The 24,780-nt window shown below is 38.0% G+C and overlaps 2 protein-coding genes across 2 annotated transcripts in view; one reads left to right on the forward strand and one right to left on the reverse strand.

The window, feature by feature from the left end:
• The window catches only part of LINS (lines homolog (Drosophila)), a 20,994-nt gene extending 4,031 nt beyond the window's left edge, over positions 1-16,963 (reverse strand). The window contains exons 1-5 of the mRNA XM_012642718.1: positions 16,847-16,963; positions 2,657-3,157; positions 2,469-2,558; positions 1,547-1,688; positions 540-1,130 (exon numbers count right to left, since the gene is read on the reverse strand). Of these exons, the coding sequence (XP_012498172.1) occupies positions 540-1,130; positions 1,547-1,688; positions 2,469-2,558; positions 2,657-3,055 (1,222 nt within the window). The 5' untranslated portion in view covers positions 3,056-3,157; positions 16,847-16,963. The remainder of the gene's footprint in view (positions 1-539; positions 1,131-1,546; positions 1,689-2,468; positions 2,559-2,656; positions 3,158-16,846) is intronic.
• Positions 16,964-17,268: 305 nt separating this feature from the next.
• ASB7 (ankyrin repeat and SOCS box containing 7) overlaps positions 17,269-24,780 on the forward strand; it is a 40,542-nt gene continuing 33,030 nt past the window's right edge. The window contains exons 1-3 of the mRNA XM_012642719.1: positions 17,269-17,761; positions 17,942-18,037; positions 23,532-23,653. The gene's annotated coding sequence lies outside the window, so the exon portion shown is untranslated. The remainder of the gene's footprint in view (positions 17,762-17,941; positions 18,038-23,531; positions 23,654-24,780) is intronic.

Below are 24,780 nucleotides of genomic sequence, written 5' to 3' on the forward strand. Positions count from 1 at the left end.
TTTTTTTTTTAAGACAGAGTGTCACTCTGTTGCCTGAGCTAGGGTGCTGTGGCATCAGCCTAGCTCACAGCAACCTCAAACTCCTGGGCTCAAGCAATCCTTCTGCCTCAGCCTCCCAAGTAGCTGGAACTACAGGCTTTTGAGACAGAGTCTTGCTCTGTTGCCTGAGCTAGGGTGCTGTGGCATCAGGCTAGCTCACAGCAACCTCAAACTCCTGGGCTCAAGCAATCCTTCTGCTTCAGCCTCCCAAGTAGCTGGAACTACAGGCATATGCCACCATGCCCGGCTGATTTTTTTTCTATGTATTTTTAGTTGTCCAGATAATTTCCTTCTATTTTAGTAGAGACGGGGTCTCACTCTTGCTCAAGCTGGTCTTGAACTCCTGACCTTGAGTAATCCTCCCGTCTCAGCCTTCCGGAGTGCTAGTATTACAGGCGTGAGCCACCATGCCCAGTGCTGAGATTTGATAATTATGAATTATTATACTAAAGTAAATAGTTATACATTACTTTGCATAAAAAGGGGGTTTGGAGAATTACCTTTCATTTCATTTGCTGAGATGCAATTTTGAAACTTGATCTCTAAGGCTTTCATTATAACTAAGCTCACTGCTCTAAGGATCACATGATCTGGATCAGAGATATGTTCACATCCAGGCTGAATTTCATCACCTCCAAAGAAGGAAGGTTTTCCATGAACAGACAATGTCTTCAACAACCCCAAATTCACAGCTTGTAAAACTGCATTAGCTAAAGCCAACATGTCCATCTCTAAATGACAGTCTGATGGCATTGAGGCAGGTACAGGTCCACAAAAGAGGTCTTCGCCCACTTTATGGAGAAGGCACTTTTTGATAAATATGATGACCTTCCTTTTGACAAAAGTCTGAACAGGCCAGGTAATAACTTCCAGCACACAGGATGGTTTCAAAAATAAAATCCTCTGGCAAGTGAAATGTAACTTCAGGTAGATTCTGGAGGCCACAAGAAGCTCAAGCAATTCCAGAAAACACATCAAGCAGTTTATTATTTTAGAAGTATCCTGGCAGTTTTCAAAATGCTGAGAAAATAAGGAATTGTAAAACACTTCAAAAATAGTTTCAAAAGGAGTCAGGAACTGCTTTAGAATTTCTGCAATTATAAAAATAGTAATTATAAATAACAGGAAAAATGAAGGTTTCTTAAAACACAATTTTACAATTCATTATAAATATCACTTTACAAGATGAAAAATTAGATTTGTAATGTTCACCTCTGACATTAACAAATGAGGATATGCAGATTAACAGCTAATAACCACAGTTAAAATTCATTTTACAAATATCAACAGCAAACTATGCAAGAAATATATAATAATGAAAAGCTTTTATTTTTTTCCTTTTATTGTTTTTCTTTTATAAAAGATTATCCTCAACAAAGAAATATGGGGAGAGAATCAGTTTTTCATACTTTAAGAATGATCATATGTTTTAAAATAAATTTATTCTTCATTATAAACATAATGATCCTGGGAGAGACAATAGTTTATGGGTCAATGTAATCTATACCTGCTTTTTGTGAACATGTATCTTTAAAGATTTCTTTTATTACAGCTGTATGAGTCCAGAGGCAGTATATTACTTTATCACTCTCAGAGTATTCAGAAAGATTTTTTTGGCAAAAAGTAATCCAGGAATTGCTTAATATTATCTACAAGAAAGAAAATAAGAAAGGTAGCAGTTATAATACAATATTTTCTTTACTGTTACAAATTACCTGTTATATACACTAACACTGTTTACTCATTTGCCCAAAAAAGTATAAACATGGTAAAACAAGAAGGCACCGAGATACTCTAACATTGTTAAGAAATCCGATATGCCATAGAAATAAAAGATTAAAAGGAAACATGAAAATATTAGCAGTGTTACCTCTCTGTGGGGGACTGATGTGCACTTTTTACTTTGTTGTTTATGTTTTATCTCACATTCAAGTTTTCCTCTATGAATATCGGTTTTTATATTCAGAAAAATGTTATTTTAAGAAAGTGGTTATAGCTGGATAGTCAGCAGATGCTTAGATTTATTAACTAATTCAAAGATAGGAGAAACACCTGATTCTGAATTTCTTTTCATTGTTTTTCATTGTGCTAGGGACTATTCTCAGAGTTTATATTAAACCTGTGAAAATGGGCTTGTTCTCAAGTAGGGGTTCCTAAACCTTTTTCTGGGGAGAGGTCTACCTAATCCTTTGAGAATCTGAAGAAAGTAATGCACTCTCTGATGTGATACTCACCTCTCATGTTAAGAATCTGATTTATTATGATTTACAGTATATTTAAGACTAATCTTAAATTTTTGTAGATTTACATACGTTACGTGAGCAAACATTTTATTAACACAAATATTTGAAGGATAAACTCAAATGACAAAGAATAATTTTAAAGAAACTGTAAGAGAAATAATAACATAATTTGATTACTTATCTTACCTTTTCTTTCAATTGGAAATACAGAAGCAATGCAAGGCACTTTGCAGCCATGTGAGATAACAATTTATCCAAATTTTGAAACATAGAGATCTACAGGACAACAAATACATTTACATATTATGAATGTTTTTTAAACTTTTATTTCAAATACCTAGATCTTTTAAATAAAAAACCAACAAATGCCTTACTAATTTAGTATCCACTTCAGCCGATTCTAAAAGAATTTTAATTATATCTCTGTATTTCTCCTTTGCATGGAACTCAGTTTCAACAGACAATATCCTGGTTATCATCACTTCCATCACTGTTAACTGAAGGAGCTTTACTTCTCTGGCAACATCCATCTGAGAGGTGCTCTTCAAACGCACAGGTGCTACAGAAATGGGAGCCACCTTGACAGAGGATAGCTGATGCTTGTCCTGGATGCCAAAGGTGTTTGTCCATTCTAAGGAGGTGGTTGTAGAGCAATCTTGATCTGAAAATGCTGGGTTGAGATAAAAGATGTAATGATGGCTGTCATTTTCAAGTGTAGCTCCAAGAAGTACCTTCTTATATAATTGTTCTAAAACTTCATAGAAAGCTTTCATTTTGATTTCCAAAATGTATCTTTAAGAAGGTCGACAAGTCCAAGTTGTAAATAGTAAATCTTAGAAGTGCAATGAATCTCCAAGATGTTTCTTCAGCGAAACCTAAAATAGGAAAAGTAATTTAAAAATTCCAAGTGCTATACACTTATTACAAGGGAAAGGCAACTGTTTCCACTTAATAACTGGTTCTCAAGTTAAAAGAAATGCTGACTGTTTAATTTCTAAAATGGAAAATTATAATAAGAGCATTATTTTAAGACCATAACAATGAAATGTATGCTTTCCATATAGATTTTAGAACACAAAATTATTTTTAGTTTTATCCCAGCAGAAACTTCAACTTTCCTCTAACATTTTTTAATGGGCTGTCAGGGTTTCTCAAGCTTGGCATTATTAACATTTGGAGCCAGACAACTCAGCAATGGGGGAGCTGTCTTGTGTACTTTAGAATGTTTAGCTGCATTCCTGATCTCTACACTCTTTAGAGGCCCAAAGCCCTCCTCTCCTCACCTGCCAGATTTTGACAATCAAAAGTGTCTGCATACACTGTCAAATGTCCCCTGTAGGCCAAAGGTGCTCCAGTAGAGAACCTCTGGGCTAACTCAAAGTTCATTAACTTTCACTTCTAATACATAGATACAACGTTAAAGTTAGATTGCAATATGGTCAAACTATATTATGGGTATTGCTGATTAAAGTCCAACTTAAAAATTATATGATAATGGTTATCGCCTATAACATTAAATAAAAATTTAAAAAACACCTTCTCAAGAAAAAGACAAGATGTTAAGCAAAAACAATCCAAACAAGCGCAACTATACTTGTAGCTGGATGCAAATTTAGATATCCCGGTTGTTCTGGACACCTCTCTTATGAGGAAGACTAAGAAGGGTGGGGCAAAGGGACAGGACATTTAGGGTCAGACTTGGCTTTTAAAGCAGAGAATATGGGTAATCAATGGATGGATCGGTATCAGAAGAAGCATGTAGTTATTATAAAGTTATAGAAAGGAAAAATTGAAGACTTTGACGTAAGCAAAAAAGATTACTGAATTATGTGACCTTGGGGAAGAGGGAGGCTTTGCTCCTTTCATTGCCTTTTGGCTAATTTTCACCTGTAAACTGTAGATAACAGATGGCAATGCAAATAATTCTTGTCTACGAATATGTGAATAATTGTCTGGTGGACAGGCACCCCTCCCCTGGTGGGGAAAGCCAATTTTGCCTCCATTTGTAAATTCATTTTAACATTCTTCCACTCCATACAGATTGATGGTTTTCTTACTGTTCCTTTAAACGGGTTGCGACTGATTCCCTTATTAATTACTGAGCTAAGTAAAATCTTTGTACCTGGTCATTTTAGATTGGTCATGATTTGTCCTCTTGAAATCTGTCCTTAAAAAACCCACAGACTTCTCTTCCCCAACCAATTTATAAGTGCCCCTCCTTCCTCACAGGAGAAGGCTTCAGAGGGCTGTTACTTATAATGGGTCTCACTTCTACAATATGTCCCACTAACTTAGCCTTGGTCTTTAACCTCTGACTTCTTCCCCTTATTTAGCTTCTAAGGATTTCAATTGTTGCTTACCCCACAAGACAAAGCTTCCCTGTTTTAGTCCTTTAGTGGAGAAATAAATATTAAGAAATCTATAGATTTTAATTTAAAGTTACGAATAAAACTTTTGGTAAGTTTAATCTAAATCCTATTTTCAAACTGTGGTGTGCATACTACTTTATTAACATAAACATTGTAACCTTGTTCCATCTGACAGTGTTACACTTTAACCGAGCCCTGTCCTCCCAGAAAGCAGGGATGGTTATGATGCAGCATACTCTTTTTTGTTTCAAGAAAGGGCTAAGCAGAAAGGACCAACTTAATGTCCATAATTCCCAGAGGGTATCTATTCCCACCCTTCCTCAGTGACTCCCTTGTTTTATAAAACTCTACCTTTTCTCCCTCTTTGAGAGCTCTCCCATTGGTGAACATTGTCTCTCTTGCAATAGCCTGGATAAAATCAATGTCCTTAACTGCCTGCTATATTTTATCTGTCACACATCAGAAATTAGTCTTCACGGTCTACTTCAAAGTCTCATTCCACCATACTTATTTTACTTTATATTTTAGTTATAACATTTCTTCTCAAAAAAACTCCAAAAATAGCATATTTTAGGTTTTAACTAATATCATATGCTCAACTCTATTTATTAAAAATTACAGCAACAAATGAATTATTTTTATTTCAATGCTATAGCAATCAAAATACTTCTAATAATATTCCTGTGGGTCATTAAGTCCTTAAATTTTCACCACAAATGAAAATGAAATTGCTACTTGACCATTTTCAGCCTACAAAACAGGCAATTTCATATGGTTTGATCGTTTCAGCACACCAACTAAAGTGAATGCCAGTATAAATATTTCAGGGGGAAAATGGTCTAGTTTCACTCACAGTGGGACCCAGGTTCTTTGATAAGAGTGTTGGTGAGAAATTAGACTGAAAGGTTGTAAACTGTATGTTAAGAAATACAGATTCAAAATGACCCTTTACAGACAGAGGAAAAAACAAAAGCACTGGGGTCATGAATGGAAGAAACAAAACTCAGTTTCTTTCACTGTGCTCTTACAAATACTTGATACCAGATGTGTGGGGATTTCTCCCCACCAGCAAGCAAGCAATCAGTTCTGCATAGGACACCAGCTGGGTGGTCCTCCAATTCAATTCAACATTATCTACCTGCAGATAGCATCAGATCACATAGATTAAAGACTCAGTCCTACAGGACTGAGCCTCCCTTACTACATTAATTGCAAGCCCCAGGTTGTTTTACTTTATAGCCAACTGGCTATAAAACGAGGTTCTCACGATCCCCTCCTTGGGTTTGACTAATCTGCTACAGTAACTCACAGGAAACAGGGAAACACATTTACCAGTTTAATAAAGGATATTGCAAAGGATACAGATAGAGAGATACATAGGATGACGTATTGGGAAGAGGTGCAGGGCTTCCCTGGCCTCTCCGGGGACACCACTCTCCATCAACCTCCATGTGCTCAGCTATCGGGAAGCTCTCCAAACCCCATCCTTTCAGGTTTTTATGGAAGCTTCGTTACTTAAGCACAATTGATGAAATTGCTGGTCAACTCAACCTTCAGTCCCTCTCCCCTCCCTGGGGGCTGGGGCTGCCCTAGGCTGAAAGTTTCAACCCTCTGAGCACAGAGCTTGTTCCCCTGGCAGCCAAGCCCCCATCCAGTGGCCACCCAGATTTTTCCAAAAATTGCCTCATTAGCATAAACTCAGGTGTGTGGACAGGGTGTGTTATAAATAACAAGACTGTCTTTTACTTTTAATGCTCTGAAGCTGTTCTGAAGCCAGTTTAGGAACCCAGCACAAAAGACCAAATATATTAACAAAAGATAATCGTATTGTTCTAGTCATTTAGGAAATAACAGGCTTCCAGAAGCTGAAAGGGTGGACTCCAGGATGGAAATCAAAACATATACATCATAACACCACAGGTCACAAATGCCTAGGGGCCAGGCGGGTAACAAAAGAATGAAGACAATAGGTGCTAGGTTGTTTCTATAGTGACCAAGCATAAACTTTTCTTAATTATACAGTCTTTTAAATAAATGTCTGTGGGTACCCTCCTGAGAATTGATTGAAAACTGCAGCTTGTTTTTTTAAAAAAGCAATTGTGGTATTACAAGGAAAGGACAAATCCTTAAAAAAACAAACGAAGGGATTTAACTGACCACACTAGCCTGGAGGAAGGTATTCTTCAGACTACAAGCTTTTTTTTTTTTTTTTTGAGACAGAGTCTCACTCTGTTGCCCTGGCTAGAGTGAGTGCCGTGGCATTAGCCTAGCTCACAGCAACCTCAAACTCCTGGGCTCAAGCAATCCTTCTGTCTCAGCCTCCCGAGTAGCTGGGACTACAGGCATGCGCCACCATGCCCGGCTAATTTTTTCTATATATTTTTAGTTGTCCAGATAATTTCTTTCTATTTTTTTAGTAGAGACGGGGTCTCGCTCTTGCTCAGGCTGGTCTCGAACTCCTGAGCTCAAACAATCCGCCTGCCTCAGCCTCCCAGAGTGCTAGGATTACAGGCGTGAGCCACCGCGCCCGGCCCAGACTACAAGCTTTTAAGAGACAAGTGTCCGGGGAAGGGTGCTCAGGATTTGTCTAGCCTGGAAAGGAAACAAATAATTGGAGAGGTCTCATAGGGTTAAGTGAAAGTGCAGCACTTCTCTTAGTGTATTCAGAAAAAGCTTCTTGGCAGAGAAGTGTGAACACCCACACCAGGTGGCCTAAGGGGTACCCATTACAAGCATAAAATTTATCCGAAATCTCTCATATTTTTTAAGTACTATAAACTACTTGAATTTTGCATTCTATGCCCCAATAGAACCATATGTGTCTTAATGTAAAAATATATTTCCCACCTATCTTCATATAAAATTGATGTGTTAGGAATAATAATTGTTAAACTTCACTGAATGCCTACTATGTACCAGACACTGTTTAAGTGAATTTCTTCTAAGTGAGTTCCACAATAACTTTATGAGGTGGGTATTTATTTATTATACCCATTTTACAGATAAGGAAATTTTACAGATAAGGCACAGAAAGGTTGAGTCAGAGAGCTAGGTAAGTGACAGAGTCAGGATTTGAAGCCAGAAAGTCTAATTCCAGAGCCTGTACCCTTTGCCATTCTGCTGACGCAATCCTTAAACTTCCTCTGGTGTTGCAAAAGCTCCAGGACAATGGTTGAATAGAGGAGCTCAAACAAACTAAGACTAAGTACTAATAGTAACTCACACAGCCTCATCTTTGACACTATAAAAGAGAATACCAGTCCTCTGAATCACTTTCACATACGGCACAAAATCTAAAATCAAGAAGGTCAATCGCTATGCAAATTTCCCAATGCAAACCAAGATTAATTTTTTCAAAAGATGCTCAGCAACTAAAGGTTGAAATGTTAATCAGGACACCCAATTTGACTGACTTTTTATATTAAATTACAGCCAGAATCTGGGGGGGATTGGTTCCAAGACCTGCTGGGGATACCAAAATCCATGGATGCTTTAAGTATCTGATATAAAATGGTACAGTATTTGTGTATTACCTATGCACATCCTCCTGTATACTTTAAATCACCTCTAGATTACTTATACTTAATACAATGTAAATACTATGTAAATAGTTGTTACACTGTATTGTTTTTAAAATTTTGTGTAATTTATTACTGTATTTTTTTTATTGCTTTTGTTTCTGAATATTTTTGATCTAAAGTTGGTTGAATCCATGGATGCACCCTGCAGATACAGACGGCTGACAGTAGTTTCATATAAGCTCCAGAATCAAAAGGCCAGCATGGTAATCAGTCCTTCTTGGGTCTTTGACCTTGTTAATGATGATGAGATTCTCTGGGATCAATGTCACTGGTAGTGTTGCTGTCAATGACAGTACAGTTATCCCTAAGTATCTTGTGGGAGTGGTTCCAGGACTCACCGAGGATAGCTAAATCCACAGGTGCTCAAGTCCCATATATAAAATGGGGTAGTATTTGCATATAACTTATCCACATCCTGTTGTACACTTTAAATTAACTGTAGATTACTTATAATAGTTAATATTCTACAATGTAAATGCTATGTAAATAGTTATACTAGATTGTTTAGGGAATAACGACCAAAAAAGTCTATACATATTCAGTACAGATGTAATTATTTTTTCCCCAAGTATTTTTGATCTGGGGTTAGTGGAATCCACAGATGTGGAACCCAGGGATATGGAGGGCCTACTGTACTCTTAGTAGGTACACCAAACCCAGCACCTCTTCGTGAAAAGCCAAACCATCCACTGTTCCTACTTGGGTATCAGCTCAATAGTTCATCATCAAAAGCACTATGAATATGAGGGCTAAGACCTAGATTTTATTTCCTCTAAAATAATTCCAATCTTTTATAAAAATTAACCCCAAATGGGTCATGGGATGTAAAACTTAAAATTAAACATTTTTTAAAAAAGTAGGAAAAATCTTAAGGAGCTAAGGCTAGGCAAAGAGTTCTTAGATTGGGCCCCAAAATCACAATCCGTAAAAGTAAAAATTGATAAACTGAACCTCAACAAAAGTAAAATCTTTTCCTCTGCAAAAAACCCTACTAAGAGGATGAGAAGACAGGCTATAGACCGAGAGAAAATATTTGCAAAGCACATATGTGACAAAGGGCTAGTAACTAGAATATACAAAGACCTCTCAAAACTCAACATTAAAAAAAAATTCAATTAGATAATGGACCAGAGATATGAACAGACATTTCACTGAAAAGGATACAGAGATGGCAAACAAGCACATGAAAAGATGTTTAACCACATTAGCCATTAGGAAAATGCAAATTAAAACTACAATGAAATACCGCTATCAGAATAGTTAAAAATCAGTGACAGACACCCACTGCTGGTGAGGATGCTGAGAAACTAGATCCTTCTTACATTGCTGGTGGGAATATAAAATGGCATGGCTACTCTGGAACAGAGTCTGGCAATGTCTTAAAAAACTAAATATGCAACTACCATGTGACCCAGCAACTGCACACTTGAGGCACTTATTTCAGAAAAATGAAGACTTAGTCACCCAGAGACCTGTAAATGATGTCCTTCAATGAGTGAATGGTTAAACAAACTGGTACATCCATACAATAGAGTACTACTCAACTATAAAAAGGAAACAACCATTGATAGATGCAACAACTTTGATCACTCTCAAGGGAATTACATTGAGGGAAAACAGGCAATCCCAGAAGGCTGCGCACTGTATGATTCCATTCTTGAAATGACAAAATTAAAGAATGGAGAACAGATGAGTGGTTGCCAGCTGTTAGGGAGGCCCCTCCCACTCAGTGGGTAGGATTATGAGAGATACCATTCTGATGACAGAACCGGTGGTGGACCCACTAATCTACATATATAATAAAGTTGTACAGAACTAAATATATGCACATATAAGTGAATAAAAGAAAAATGAGAAATCTGAATAAGGCTGATGGATTATACTGATGCCAATAAACTGGCTGTGATATTTTACTACAGTTTTGCAAGATGTTATACCACTGGAGAAAAATGGGGAAAGGCCATACAGTGTCTCTTTGTATTCCTTCTTTTTTGTTATTATTCACTGCTTGTGAATCTATAGTGATGTCAAAATAAAAAGTTTAATTGAAAAAATAATAATTTCAGCTATAGACCATCTTTTGATTCCTAGCATTAGTATCTATAGGATTTCATTAATATCAATTAAAATGTAAATGAAAACATATCCTCCTGCCTCAGCCTCCTGTGTAGCTGGGACTACAAGCACATGCCACTGCACCTACTTGAAATAGGTAGAACTTCTAAATGTAGTCTATTCATTAGAAAATAATCTCCCATCACTTAATTTCAAACTTACCAAACAACGAGCTCCTAGTAATTTAACTCCTGTTTTTATGTCGAAAAAAAAATCTCGGCATCACTTTTAGGACGTTTTCTTTAGAAAACCTCTATGTTTAAATTCAGAATACAGAAAAACATCTATTTTCATGGTGAATATTATCAAAAGTAAAAAAAATTACTACTTTTCTTTATATGAATTGGCTACTACAGTTTGCTAGTAGGTGGGGAAACTCAATAGCGGGCTTTAGCCTAATTCAATAAATTTGAATCCGATTGTAGCCTAAGGCTATTTTACTCCATTAATGAAGATGCTGTGATATTTGAAGCAGAAATTGAGGCACTCTAAACAAAGCCAGTCTTCCATGATTCTGGGTCCCTCCTCCAGTCAAGATAGCATTAAACTTTGCCAGAAAAAATAAAATGGGTCTGCTTAGACTCTTCAAGAGCACCTCCCTCCCTTTTAAAAGAAGGAGGGCAGCTATCTTCCAAACAGCATGCCGTGTGCTGGGTATCTTCCCTTGGTCCTGTTAGATCCACTCATCACCCTTCTCAGTGGCCCAACAGGCTCCAACAGGAACCCTGGGTTGGAGGGGAGAAAGGCTGCTCTTCAAGTTCCAGGAACCGTGGGGCTCTCCTTAGCTTCAGGCCTAAAGGGGTGATGCACTATCTCTTGCTGATTTCCTCAAAACAATGGTTCTCAAACTTTGGCCTGCATGAGAATCACTTGAAAGGTTTGTAAAAGCAGACTGCAAGACCCTATCTTAGGAGTTTTAGGTAAGATAATTCTGGGGTGGGGCCCAATAATTTGTATTTCTAACAAGTTTCCTCCAGGTTCCTGCTAAGATACTGGGAACACCTAAAACTTTTATTCCTGTGTAAATCCTCCTATTAAACTATTGTCACAGGACTCTTGATACAGGCCCAGATTTTCTTTTTTAAAGCATGAAGGAAAAGCCTGGTAATCAAGTTACTGGTAAAACAATGCTTAAAACTGTTTTTCTGTCAAAGTGGTATACTGGTAAGAGCCTAGGATCTGCAGTCAAATGGCTCTACCACATCAGTCACCACAGGGGCAAGCTACCCTCTAAGATTCAGTCTCCTTCTATGTTCAAGGGACATAATAATGGTACTCAGCTCACAGGATGCTAACAGGGTTAAATTAACTGCAATTGTCTCCGTAATAACTCCATTGCCTGCCCTGCGTGTTTCTTCCTTTGTACTTCTATATACGGTATAAAGTTGTTTTTTAAAAAATGAATGAACATGGCTTATTTTGAGAAAGACAGCCCCCTGTTCTGTTATTTAAGGGGGTGGGAGCAAAACATTGTTTACCAGATTCTTGGTAAGGAATTTAGTAGGAACCAAGTAATGGATATTGGGCCTTTGAAAGGGGGGCAAGGCATGGTCTCAAAGATGGGAAATTCCAGTGCAAACGCAAGAGGGCACATTCATCTGAACAACCTGGCAACCTGACTGAGACCGTACCAGCTGGGCAAGATGCGGGTATCAGCAAATGCAAAGCTGCTAGACAGACTCGAGAAGAGCCATTATTGGTTTTAGACAAATAATGAAGTAGTTTTGTTTTTAGAAGCCTGGAATGATACAGGGATTGTAGCATTTAACATAAACCTGATCAATAGAAAATATCCACCTATATCTTTCCCAAATAACTCTATTATTTGACTACTCCGAAGGCAGATTTTTTTTTTTTTTTACATAGCACAGATTAATGTTGGACATTAGAATTTAGAATTTTAGTATTAGAAGAAATCTCAGAGATGCTTTAGACCAGTAGTTCTCAAACTGTAGCATCAAAATTCCCTAGAAGGCTTGTTAGAACACAGATGACTGGGCCTAATCCCAGATTTTCTGATTCAGTAGGTTTGGGGAAGGCCCACGAATTGAACCAGGGATTACACTTTGAGAACTGACCAGTCTACTCAGTTTTACTGATGAGGAATCTGAGCTCCTTAGGGTTAGATCATATTGTGTTAATGCTAAGCATTTTTTGAAAAATGGAAAACCTCCAGTGTACCAATATGGAAAATAAAACTCTTCTAACCTTAGCTGCTAAAATATGATTTTGTTTTAAGTGGTGCTTCAGAATGAAATGTTTCATTGAAAGGTTTTCTTTAGTCACTCCCCTTTACCAGTCCATGCCCTGCCCTTTTCCATTCTCCCCCTGCCCCCACCCCTGCCCCTACAACAACAACAAAAAAACCCACCACCAGTGACAGGGTAGAGTTTAGGGAATGTCTATAGATTTTACTGAACTCCTGAATTCTGTGCATACAGATAAGACTTGGTTTTCAGTTGATTAAATAAGGTTACCTACCTATCTACCTCAGAAAGTATCACATACTTAAAGATTTGCAAAAAACCCACATGGCTTATATGGTAAAAACATTTATACAACTCAAGTAGAAGGATGCTAATACTCCTTTATTTATTAACGTTGAAAAGGTTTCTTTCTGCCTTTGGGCCTTGATACAATACTGTTCCTTCTGCTGAGAAAGCTCTTCCACCCACCTTTCCTTTTGTTTCAAGCTTAAATGCGATACCTCTGGCAAGGCTAGGTCCTCCTCCTGTGGCATTCTCAGTCTGCCAGCACCAGTGCTCTGTCTTACTGAATGTTAATGATTTGTGCAACGATTTGTGTATATCTCCTGAGCTAGAATGTAAACTTCATTAAGAGTTGTCTGCTTGGTTCATCCCTTCTTCTCCAGCTCCTAGAACAGTGCCTGATACACAGTAGGTAGGTACTTGTATTTGTTGACTATATTCCTGGCTGAAGATACATTTAGTAGTGTATATGACTAAAAGAATCCTAAAATCAGTCCCTAAGTTTATTTTAGTATTGTCTGATCTCAAAAAATTATAAAAATGCCATGTAATTTTTAACTTCTGAATTTTAAATTTACAATAAAAATTTCATGTCAAAAAATTATACGGTAATATAGTATCCATAGCAGGAATTGAGTTCTGACCTCATTCATTCTTTACTGTACTATACATCCGACAATGTGCTCAATAGAAGCAAGACACATTGAAGTCACATCTTAAAATTGTTGTGGCAGAGTGCAAATTAAAACTACTCTCAAAGAAAAAAATCCCTTAAATTACAGGATAGGAGCTACAAGGCACTTAAAAGCTGCCAGTTTCCTTTCTTTCAGCATCATTTTTGCTGGGACAGTGGGACCAAGGTCTAATGTACAGTTTCTTTACCCAGCCCCATTGCCTAGTGGGGCTAGTACAGCTGAACTAAGTTAGGCTACACGGCATAGGATGGGGTCCACTGTGATGCATCTGTGCTTATGGTGGCTTTCTTTACTACACCCAGGTCCCCAGACCCCCCCCTGCAGTTCCAGAACAGTACCTACTTTCAACTAGAGCATAAACTGCTCATTTTCTCCACCACCAAGTGCTTTAAGGGCCAGGACACAGCCTTCTGGGCAGTGGTCCTTGACCTTGGTCACACACTGAAATCACTGGAACACTAGGAAAATCTCTGAGCACTGGACTCCCTGGAGACCAGCTGAATCAGAATTGTTGCAGCAGGGCTTGGGCATTTTTCCAATGATAAAGTCTTTTTCTACTCAAGGAATAAACTCAATTCTGGTTGAGTCAGGATTTTATGAATTAAACTTCATAAATATTTATTCTAAATTACTTCACTTATATGTTGTAAGATTAGTGCTTCCATTTTTGTGAATTTGATATTACCTAAGTGAATGGGAAATGAAGTATGTCTGTTAAAACCCAATCAATATTAACTTGTTAAAAACATTCTTCAATCTAAATTGCTTTTAAATCAATGACAAGTTGTAATACAGAAATTAGCAAATTTGATAGCACCAATTCAATAAAGTAATTTAGAATTATCTAACAGCACATTCTGTGAAATTCTCAATATGATGTTCCTTGGTTATGACATAATTATATCTTTCAATCATTTGAAACATTGTTGTAACTTGCACACAGGATTTTAAGTGAAAACAAATGGCCAGAAATGTGGAAGAGCTGAGAATCAGGAGACAACTCAGTTACCAGGCTCCTCACCAAGAAGTTTTTAGATCTTCATCTCTCCATTGAGCCAGCATTTAGCACACACACTTCGAGCTGCATGGGTGCTGAAGCTGCTGAAGACTGAACATGTTCTCCATAACTATTTACATATTTGTTCATTTCTTTTTCTCCCGTTCCTTCTTTTTAGAGTTCAAAACTGCCAGATTCTATAATTAGTAAATGTTATAAAATTGAACTTATAAATCATATTTGCACTGCTAAAAAAAATTTTAACAATTTAGTTTAAAGATCTAACTGCCTTTTATTAGCAATTCATGTATTGGGCAACATCTCATCTAAAGATCTAGAAAAGGTGCTCCTACTGAGCCTATAGAGGATGTGGGATTTATAGGCAGACAAGAGCTAAAGAAGAGAAAAGAGAGAAAAGCAGATTGGTCATTTCAAAGTTACTTTCCTTACAGGGTTAAAACAGAGGTGAGACTTCCTGATCATGCTGGCTCAGGTAAACTGAGTCCCTTCTAATTCTTTGCAGAGAATCTCCTGTATTTTAGAAAACAGGCCTATTTCAAAGTTTAATTTGATTACATGGCACCTGGCACCAGTGGCTTCATTCTGATTTGGTATGGTCTGTTGAGCCTAGTGCAGAACCTTAGTCTAAAACAATGGCCTCCTATAAGTTTCATTTAACAGTACTAAGATATACCACTTTAAATTTATTTACATTGGAGTCTCACTACTAAGAAAATAATGGAGCAATCATGGTAGAGTTGAAAGATCAAACGCTAGTAAAATTTAATACCATTTAATAGTGCTAAACATAACTGGTTTCTAGTTATAATTCAGCTATCTACTTCAAGTAAAAAGGGAAATTCAAAAATCTGAAACTATAAAATGATTGTTGAGTATAATGGAATAAAAATAAAATAGCTGATTCTATCCTCACTGCCACTACTGCACTCCTACCCTTGACAGCTGCAACAGATTCCTTCCTAAGTGGTGATATGTTGGCCCATCCTATACCCACTTCCTTCTGAAAAATCCCTCTACTTTCCTCAAGATAAAGTCCAAACCCCTAAACATGGCTTAGCAGGCCCTTCAAGATCTGACTCTTGAGGTCTTCTTACCTCTGTGCCCTAACACCCATTCTCATTACTGATCATTATCCCCCCTACTCTGCTTCAGCTAGACTGGCCTTTCTTGCAGTTCCTGTAAGCAAATCTTATTCCAGCATAAGAGGCTTTGCACTTTTGATTCTCTCTGCCTGGAAAATTCTTCCCCAGATCTTGGAATGGTTAACTTTTTGTCATTCGGATCGCTGCTCAAATGTCACTTCTTCAGAGACCTTTACTGACTACCTGTCGTAGTCCATTTTCTGTTGCTTATAACAGAATTCCTAAAACTGAGTGATTTATAAAGAAAAGGAATTTATTTCTTATAGCTTTGGAGGCTAAATGCAAGGTTGAAGGGCCACAACTGGTGAGGGCCTTCTTCCTGGTTGGAGGAAGCGTTGCAAGGGGCTGAATGTGTTCAAGTGCTATATCGGGTTTCTCTTCCTCTTCTTATAAAACCACCAGTTCTACTCCCATGATAACCCGATGACCCGTTACCCCATTAATCCATGAATGAATTAATACTTTCACGAAGGCAGACCCCTCATGATTCGGCAACCTTTTAAAAGCCCCATCTTTCAATACTGCCACATTGGGGAATAAGTTTTAACATGAGTTTTGAAGGGAAAAAATATTCAAACCATAGCACTACCTATCTAAAATAGCCCACCACATCCCAGTCAAACTCGATCCCACTATTTTGTCTGATCTTCACATAACATATTCCTATCTGATAATTTTGCGTTTGTCTGTCTCCCTTGAATGACTATCTTGTTCACTGTTGTCTCCCCAACGACTAAAAGTAGCCAGTAACCACTTGCTAAATGAATAAATGTGCTTAATAAATATGTCTTGATTAGTCCATCTCTAATGTTTCCCACTCTCCCTTTCCCTTCACGCCCAGGAATCCGTAAGGGTCCCTATCCTTGTAAGAAAAGCCTTGAACCAGCATCACATCCCAATGAGAGTCCTCTCTTCCACGTAAAGCCAGGCATTCCCAGCCTGATAGCTAACGGTATCTCAGGGACCGACAGACATTCCAAGGACCGGGTACTCGCGTCTGAGGAGGACTGAGGAGGCGCAGCGCGACAGGGCGCTCCCCTCTTCGCTTCCTGGAGACTGCCACCTCCCAAACCGTAAGACCCAGATCAGCCCCTCAGACTGTTGCATTCACGCCTCCCTCACCGTCGAGCTCAGCTGCCGTTTCCGGTTACCTGCCTAGGATCCAGCTCCGGTCACAGCCTCCACACAGCCATTCCAGGAAACACCTGCCCTCTCCGGGCCACCGTAGTTCACGGAGAGTACACGCTGGCTCCTCCTCCCGCATGCGTAGAGGCCCCGTTCGCGTACAGTGTCTCTTAGCAACCGCTTCGAGTCTCTTTGCCAGGGGCGGAGCCTCGGAAGGCACCGCGGGGAAGCCGAGGGGGAAGTGAGTGAGACCAATCGGAGACGAGTTCCAGCCCCGATCGGCACGCCTCCTCTAATTGTCGCGAATGCAGAGGCAGCTTTACGGCACGCAGAGGGTGGGGGGTGCTGGGGGTAAGGAGGAGAGAAGGAAGCAACCAGCCAACCAAGTCACCCCCATCTCCCACCCCCACCCACCCCGGACCTGGTTTACGGCTCCAGGCTCAGGCTGCACTGCGGTCGCTGATTGGTTGCTGAAGGCTTGGTCCCATCCCAGTGACCCCAAAGTGCTGGAGGGAGGGGGCGGGGGTGGCCCAGTGCAAAGTGCATCCCGCAAGCCCCCTGGCCGTAGACCCCACAGCTGGCACTTCGGACCCTGTATGACCTGGGACCTAGCTGTCCCGAGACCTCCTGGGTCCCTCTGTAGCTGGAAGCCTCTGGCCCGGAACGCGGCAGCCCCCTGCTTCGAGCTCCTGGACCGGGACTGCCCCCCCACAACCAGAGCCGGGACTTCCTCTCTGCACCCCTGCCCAGAGGCTGCCCGGCGGCCGGGACCTCCACCTCCCGCCTGCTCGGCTGTCTGGATGCTCTCTGTGCTGGGGCCGTGAGGCACCGAGGAGGATCAGGAACACCCAGGTCCGGCCCTGTCTGGGGTGTTTCTTCAATGGAGAAGTTGGTGAGTGTGGAAGAGGCTGAAAGGAGGAAGAGAAACAGCAGCTGAGGAGACAGGTAAAGTCAGTTACCTTCCCCGAGGGGAAGGGGACGGGCTGGGAGGGTAGCAGGGAGGAGAATCTCTGCTCCTTTACTGCCTGCTCTTGCCACTTCTCCAGCCCCTTCTTTAGCTCCCCCTTCCTTGAGCCCCCTCCTCGCCCCTGAGGCACTACACCACTCACTGGTTTCTGTTTCTAGGTTTGAGCTGGCTGGAGACAGGAAAGCTGGAACGGGTCTGCCCACCCACCAGAGAAGCAGCAAACACAGTGCCTCTGACCAGCATCCTCTATAAAGGTAATAAGCCAGCCCTCCCCTCCCCCATTGTTTATTCTTGGCCCCTACCTCATTAATCAGTGCTTTATTTTCAGGGTGGTTGCCTGGGAATGCACCCTTTCCGAGCCCCCAGTTTCCTAGCGAAACAAAAACACTGCCCATTCCTGATCCTTAATATTTTAATAACTTCTCTACCCCAGAAATATATTTTTCTCCTTTCTCTCTGTGCAGTGTATTTCTGTGTTTTGTGTTATCTTTCGGTACACTGTGCCATTTATTCTGCTCTGAGGCCTTGAGACCTTTTTTGTAGCTCCCTCGCCTTCCTTACTCTCATAGGAATTCGTCAATTCCTTGTTAATTGCTTGTTAATTCTCAATGACTTTGCTTTTTAATTAAACCACAATTTAATGCTTCCCCCCTTACTCTTTCTCATCACCTTTCCTCTACCTGCCTCAGAAAATCTTTTGAGTTACCTAACTGACAGTGGTTTGGTGGGGAAAGGTAAATTAATGGTTTGACATTTGTGAATTTCAGAAAATAAATTGATTTTATTTCCTAGTAAGAAGTGGATGTGTATACCTTAATAGTGTGCATGGCATGAAGGCAATGTTAGCTCCCCTGAAGCACTTACGTATAATTAACTCTTTAGGCGCTCACGCATGTGTGTGTGTGTGTGTGTGTGTGTGTGTGTGAGAGAGAGAGAGAGAGAGAGAGAGAGAGAGAGAGAGAGAGAAATGTAGACGGGCTCTGAAACTTATAAAAATATAAATAATATTTGTTACACCTCAGGTTTTGCAGAAGAACTTTTAAAAATTTACACAGTTTCTTGTTAATTATTTGAGTCTTAAGAATTTAAATACAAAGGAAACTTTTGGTGTGTTTAGATAGCTGGGGCTTAATTTTGGTACTCTTCATAGATAAGATTTCTCATTTCAAAACCTTTACAGAGAATTTGCTAGATTGAAATTTAAGCATCTTATTCGTGGGTCGCATTTCTGCTCCTATATTTTGTTGCTGCCTCTGGAAATGCACTAAAGGTAAGTTTAGGAGATTAATGTAATTCCTAAAGAGGGGATATGAACATGGAAAGTAAAAAAGTTAAATCCAAAATTATTCAAATCAATGACTTTTCTAACATTCCATAGCAAGAGTATAAAGTGACTTGTTAGTCTCAGTTATTTTCATATCTCACATTATTTATGGAATTTTTGGTACAAAGCAGTACTTAAAGTAGCAGAAGTTAAGATTTTTTATTTACTCTGTTCCACTGGACTTTCTGTCTTCCACAAAAAGAAATTGATATCTTTACTGATTATATTCTCAAAACATAGCTAAAGATGCTTTTAAGGGGATCAGAGGGTTTACATATTCTTGAGATGAGACCTGGAACTGGATGCCAAAGGGAGAGAGTCTATCGAATGGGATTTAGAATCAGTATCTACCAATTATTGCTCCATGGTGAAAATTTAGGGCAGCCTTTGTATTTATATGTAGGGAATTAAGGTAATTGACCACTTCATTTCAGTAAAATTTATGCAGAAATCTATAAAGTTAAAGGCTAATATTTATTATTTAAGTGTGGAATTCACCAGAGAGATCCCTAATGATTACTTTAGAACTTTTTAAAAAATGCTAAAATATTTGAAGTATGTTTTAAAGATCAAAATAAAGTACAATGTATTTTCTATTCAAATCTCTTGATCAAATATTTTTTCTGCTTTAAATTTAACCCCTAGGATGTTTTTGTTTTTGAGGGGTGTTTGCACGTGAGATGATAAGGGAGGGGGTATGTGGCTAGTCAAGCATGTAAGGTAAATAGAGGACACTGCTTTCTCCTGGTTCCCAGCCAGTTCCTTCTCATTGCTTAAATAGTATTTCATGGATCTTTTCATGTTTTAATGGTTTTTCTAAGATTAGGGAATATATATAAATTGTCAGGAGCTGTTAATGTTTCTAATATTAGCACGATTGAAAGTATTTGGTTTAGGTTATGCCAAATATTTAAAATATTTAATTTGGGTATTTATTTACCAACATGGAATTCACTTTGTGGCCTAATGGTTAAAATTCTGTGTTTTCACCCCTGCAGCCTGGGTTCAATTCCTGGTCAGGGAGTGAGTCTCTCTCAGTTCAATATTTACCAACATGGCCAGTTAGGTAGTTTATATTTTTCAACCTGGCAGTTAACTTTGTGTTAATTCTATTACCAGTCGTGTGGTTTTGGAAAAAAAAAAAATCTGATTTATTTGGTAACTAAATACATATTCTCACATAGAATAATTGATTGTAATTGAAGGTATTCAGTGATGCATCTTTGTACGTCATAGCCGATACTTATATTCCTTACACCAATTATTTGATACTATTGACACACACAGTATCTCTTTATTTTTGATCACAAAATATTCTATGTTGGTAACATAGAAGTATGCACCATCCCTAAAAAGTTTAAAGCCAGATACAGTTTATATTAGCATATCTAATACCTGACTTTCAGCCTTTCATTTCATTCTCAACTGAATATACTCCTTAAGTAGAATCATTGTCTCCTTTCTTGCAAACTTTCTCGGCACTGGTAGCAAACTGCTAAGATGATATTGACAGACATAACTTAATATGATAATATTAACAAGACTTTATCATTTATAATACTTGTGATTTAAACTTTGAGTTGGGTCTGGATAAGTGAATCTTAAAATTTTCTCTATTGCCTCATATACACTTCATGAAAATTATTGGTTTTTCTGTTTAAACTTATGTGAGTCATAGATAAGTTGTGCATGATAATAAATCCTTATGTTGTACAGAGGCAGTAATTTGGAGGAAAGACGAATACTCTGATTTGTTTTTGGAACATAAACACTATGCTATGTTGAGTGACACTAAAATAACAATTCTACTTTATTTTGGGTTCCAGATTCTTGACATACAAGTAGAGCTGGTCAACATGCATTTCAGCCATTTTATACGTTTTGGTTGGGCTTTGTAGTATTTCTGCATCCATCTTCCCTCTTAAGTTTTGTGAACCATTAGTAGATTTTTTTTCTCAGAGCCAATGTCCTTGGAGTTGATTTTATTTCCTTACCAGCATGTATCTTTGTTTACTTTGCAAAGAAATGCTCATTTCTTTTTTTGAGTAGCAAACCAATATCTTGTTCCTAGTTTATGTGAAATCAAAAAGCACGTTTCTAATTTGTATTACTTAATCAAAAAATATGTGGACTTTTAGTGAAAATAATATGTAAAAAGCCATTAATGTCTAATCATTTACACCAAAGGAAATTGAGGAAATGTCAAATTTGGTGAAGGTTATATCATTTTGGACAGGTCTTAAACATCTTGTTTTGTGTTTATTCTTCACTCTATTTTATCAGTATAGACTTTTTCTTCTAACTATGTGAAGCAAGAAGTCTTGATTTTAATGAAATGAAGTTCACTTGGCATCTATATGGAAATTGGGTGGTAATGTATTTTAATTTCTAAATTTGTGGCTTCTAATATGGCCAACAGAAGAAAAGTTTGGAAGCTTAGATTGTTTTGATTGTTTTCTTTTGATCCCCATGTAGAGTGGAAAAGAAACTCTTCCTTGTTTGTATGTTTTTTTTTTTTTTCCTGACTGTTAAAACTAAAATGGAATTTCTACAGATTGCATGCTCAGAATATCAGTAGTTCCTGAGTCCACAAGTTATCATTAATTTAAGACAACTTACATTGAATATACGTTATTTAGAAAATTACCTCCTTTGGTATATTCCTTTATTTTATAGGATCATTTCCACTTCTCTAGAGAGGCAGGGAGTGCTGAGGACACAGTTAGAAGTAAGGTGCCCAGTGAAGTTAATTCTTAAAATGTAGAAGTAGCTCTGTGGAAAATGATCACATCATGTTCATTTGTGAAAATGCATGAAGCTCATAATTGGAGACATTGGTTTGCATTTTTTAAATAAACTTTAGTTTAAGATTTACGGAAAAATTATGCAGATAGCATAGAGTTCCCACATAACTCCAAACCCAGTTTTTTCTATTAACATCTTACATTAACCTGTATGTTTATCACCTCCTTGAGAAGGAACTATCTACACAAATTATTTGGAATTCTGAACAAAAGATTTGTTTCTCCCCCCTTTATTCAGTCCATTATTCATATTAATAAGGACTTAATTGATATTTATTTTATACTTTGGGTTATAATCCAATACTACTTTAAGTATTTTTGTTGCTCAGATTGTTCCATCTTTGGCCATTGAGAGCTCTTTCAGTTGTTTCCCATATCCCTTTGACATACCCACCCCATCATTGTGTTTTTCTTTAAGCACTTCCCTCCTTTCTAGCACTGTAAGATGCTCTAGGCTCATCTTGTGTATCTCCTGTCTCAGTCTTAGAATCCGCCATTTTTGTAAGGATCATTCTGCATGTTTTACAGCTTGCCTTGTAGAAGTTTGGATCATGTCTACTGCATTTATTTAGAAATAATAGGTAGAGTTTTAAATCAAATTTTATTTCCAAGTGCAAGTTAGCAAAGTCTTTGCTTCCCTTGAAGAAGTTTGACAAGGAAAAATAAGATGCAAAAAGAAGAAAAAGTAGAAGTAGACTATGCTAATTTGGATTGGTTGAAAATTTTGGTGTGTAATCAGCAGTACCTACAACTTTTTAGTACGGCAGCATGTCAGTTCGCCAGGTGGCCTAGCCTTTCCTTGTCTGAAGGTTTAAGTGATGGAGGGGTTAGCATTCCCACTACCAGGGGATAGGGTGGTAGTTCTCCCAATACGTAATTCCTACAGTGATTCTGGTGTGATGTATGGAAGTCACCTTGCATGTGTCCTTAACCCTTAATGGAATTTACAGAGATGGGATTTAATTGATATGCAGAAAGATCCCTTTTCTTTTAGTTGTAGTGTTTTTTCAGAATTCATGTGGGGAAGTCAGCAAGAGTGTTGTTAATGTTTTATCCAGTTTGGTGTATGCGTAAAGGAACAATAATTTCAAAATGATTGACCCGATGCCTTTAGGGCGTATGAAGAACCAGCATTTAAAGACACAGTCTCTTTTTAGTTGTCATAGATTACATTTTGACCCTGGCTACCTGCTGTGTTGAATGCACAGATATTCTCATTTTAGTCCTGTTTAGAAAGAGCAGGTGACTAATGGTGTCAGTTAAAAAGTGATTCAAATTAAACAAGTCTGAAAGTATATTCTCAATAAAGGAAAAAGAAGAATTTATACTTGCATCTAAATTCCAAATCTGTGATTTATTATTTTCTGTATTTATTCTTTTTCAAAAAACTTCATTTGGGGAGAAAAAAATCTTAAAACTAAATCATATTTATTAGAGATGAACATATATAACTCAAGACTGTTTTCTCTAAGAATTGACCTGAGTTCTTTGTCTGCTCCATAGATTTGTTGTAAAAGTACAGAAATTTAAGTTCACAAGTTCACCGAAGGGTAGACTGCAGGCAGCTGTGATTCTTTATTATTTTAAGGAATTTCCCTATGATTATTATTTTGTTTTTAGGTTAAGAAGCCCTTTTTGCTCTGCAGTCTGGGCGCGCTCTGAGCCCCCTCCCCACGATGCTGTATGTGCACAATGGTTATTAGGCAATCCACATATCACGAGAAGGAGCACTCTTCCATAAGGTAAGGTGAGTCAGGGTCATTGGTTGTCTGTGCCATTTGGGAGAAAACTTAATTTAGCTTTTACTTTTCTCTTTTAAATTAGCTAATGTACACTAAGTATACCACTCACTAAAACAGAATCCAGGTTTGTTTTGATCTTGTTTCAATCTTTTTCTTGCGGGGTAGACCTCATTTAAGTGCCAACATCATCATTTCATTAAAAAAAAAATGTTAAAGGTGATTGTGAACATATAGGAATAGTTTTCATTAATGCCTTCTGATAGTTTTCAACATTTTCTCTTATACCACTGAGAACAAGCAAAAATCTATTCTGAAAGGATTCTCGTCTTAAAATTTCTAAGACAAGAGACAATTTTAATGAAGTAGTTAAGTGAAGAGATAAGGGAGAGTCTTGTTTATGAAGAAAACAAGTTATCAAGAAAGCTCTTATTTCTCAGTTTTCTCTGAGGAAATAGCTATTTGTAGCAGTGGCTTGATATTTTTAAACCATAACACTTAGTGATACTTATGAGTATGTAATGACACCATTTTCTATGTATAAAACAACATAGGATGTTTGTATTCTTAAGCTGTGATTATTCGACCTAAGTTAGACTTAAGTTTACCTTTGTACAGTCTATAACAAGAAGTTTTGCAAGGTAAATTATTGGTAGCAAGATTATCCTGAGATGTCTAACCTACATAGGAGAACAAAATGTCTTTAAAGGGCTTTATCGCAATTTTTTGTTATTTTTAGAAATGGAAGCTACTAATTAAGAGATGAATCTAATCTATTCCTTCAAATTAGCCCAGTTGGAATGGCTTTCTAGAAGGTCATTAGTTTAGGTTTCTGTATGTATTTAAAAACTGAAAAACAGCTGAAAATTTTTTGTACACATGTAAGACACAAGTTTTCACCATTTCAATTTGGACTTTTCCTATTTGTATGAGAATCTCATTTTATACTGAGTTTTAGCACACACCTCTTTTGGGACCTATGAGAAACTATGGAATACACTGTACTACTTTTCCTTTAAAATAATTTTATCATGGGGTTAATCACCACATTGTTTGGATTCATAGAGTTTTAAAATACATTGTATAGGCCGGGCGCAGTGGCTCATGCCTATAATCCTAGCACTGAGGGA

The sequence above is a fragment of the Propithecus coquereli genome, unplaced genomic scaffold, assembly GCF_000956105.1.
Source record: "Propithecus coquereli isolate 6110/MARCELLA unplaced genomic scaffold, Pcoq_1.0 Scaffold184, whole genome shotgun sequence".
Classification (NCBI taxonomy): Eukaryota; Metazoa; Chordata; class Mammalia; order Primates; family Indriidae; genus Propithecus; species Propithecus coquereli.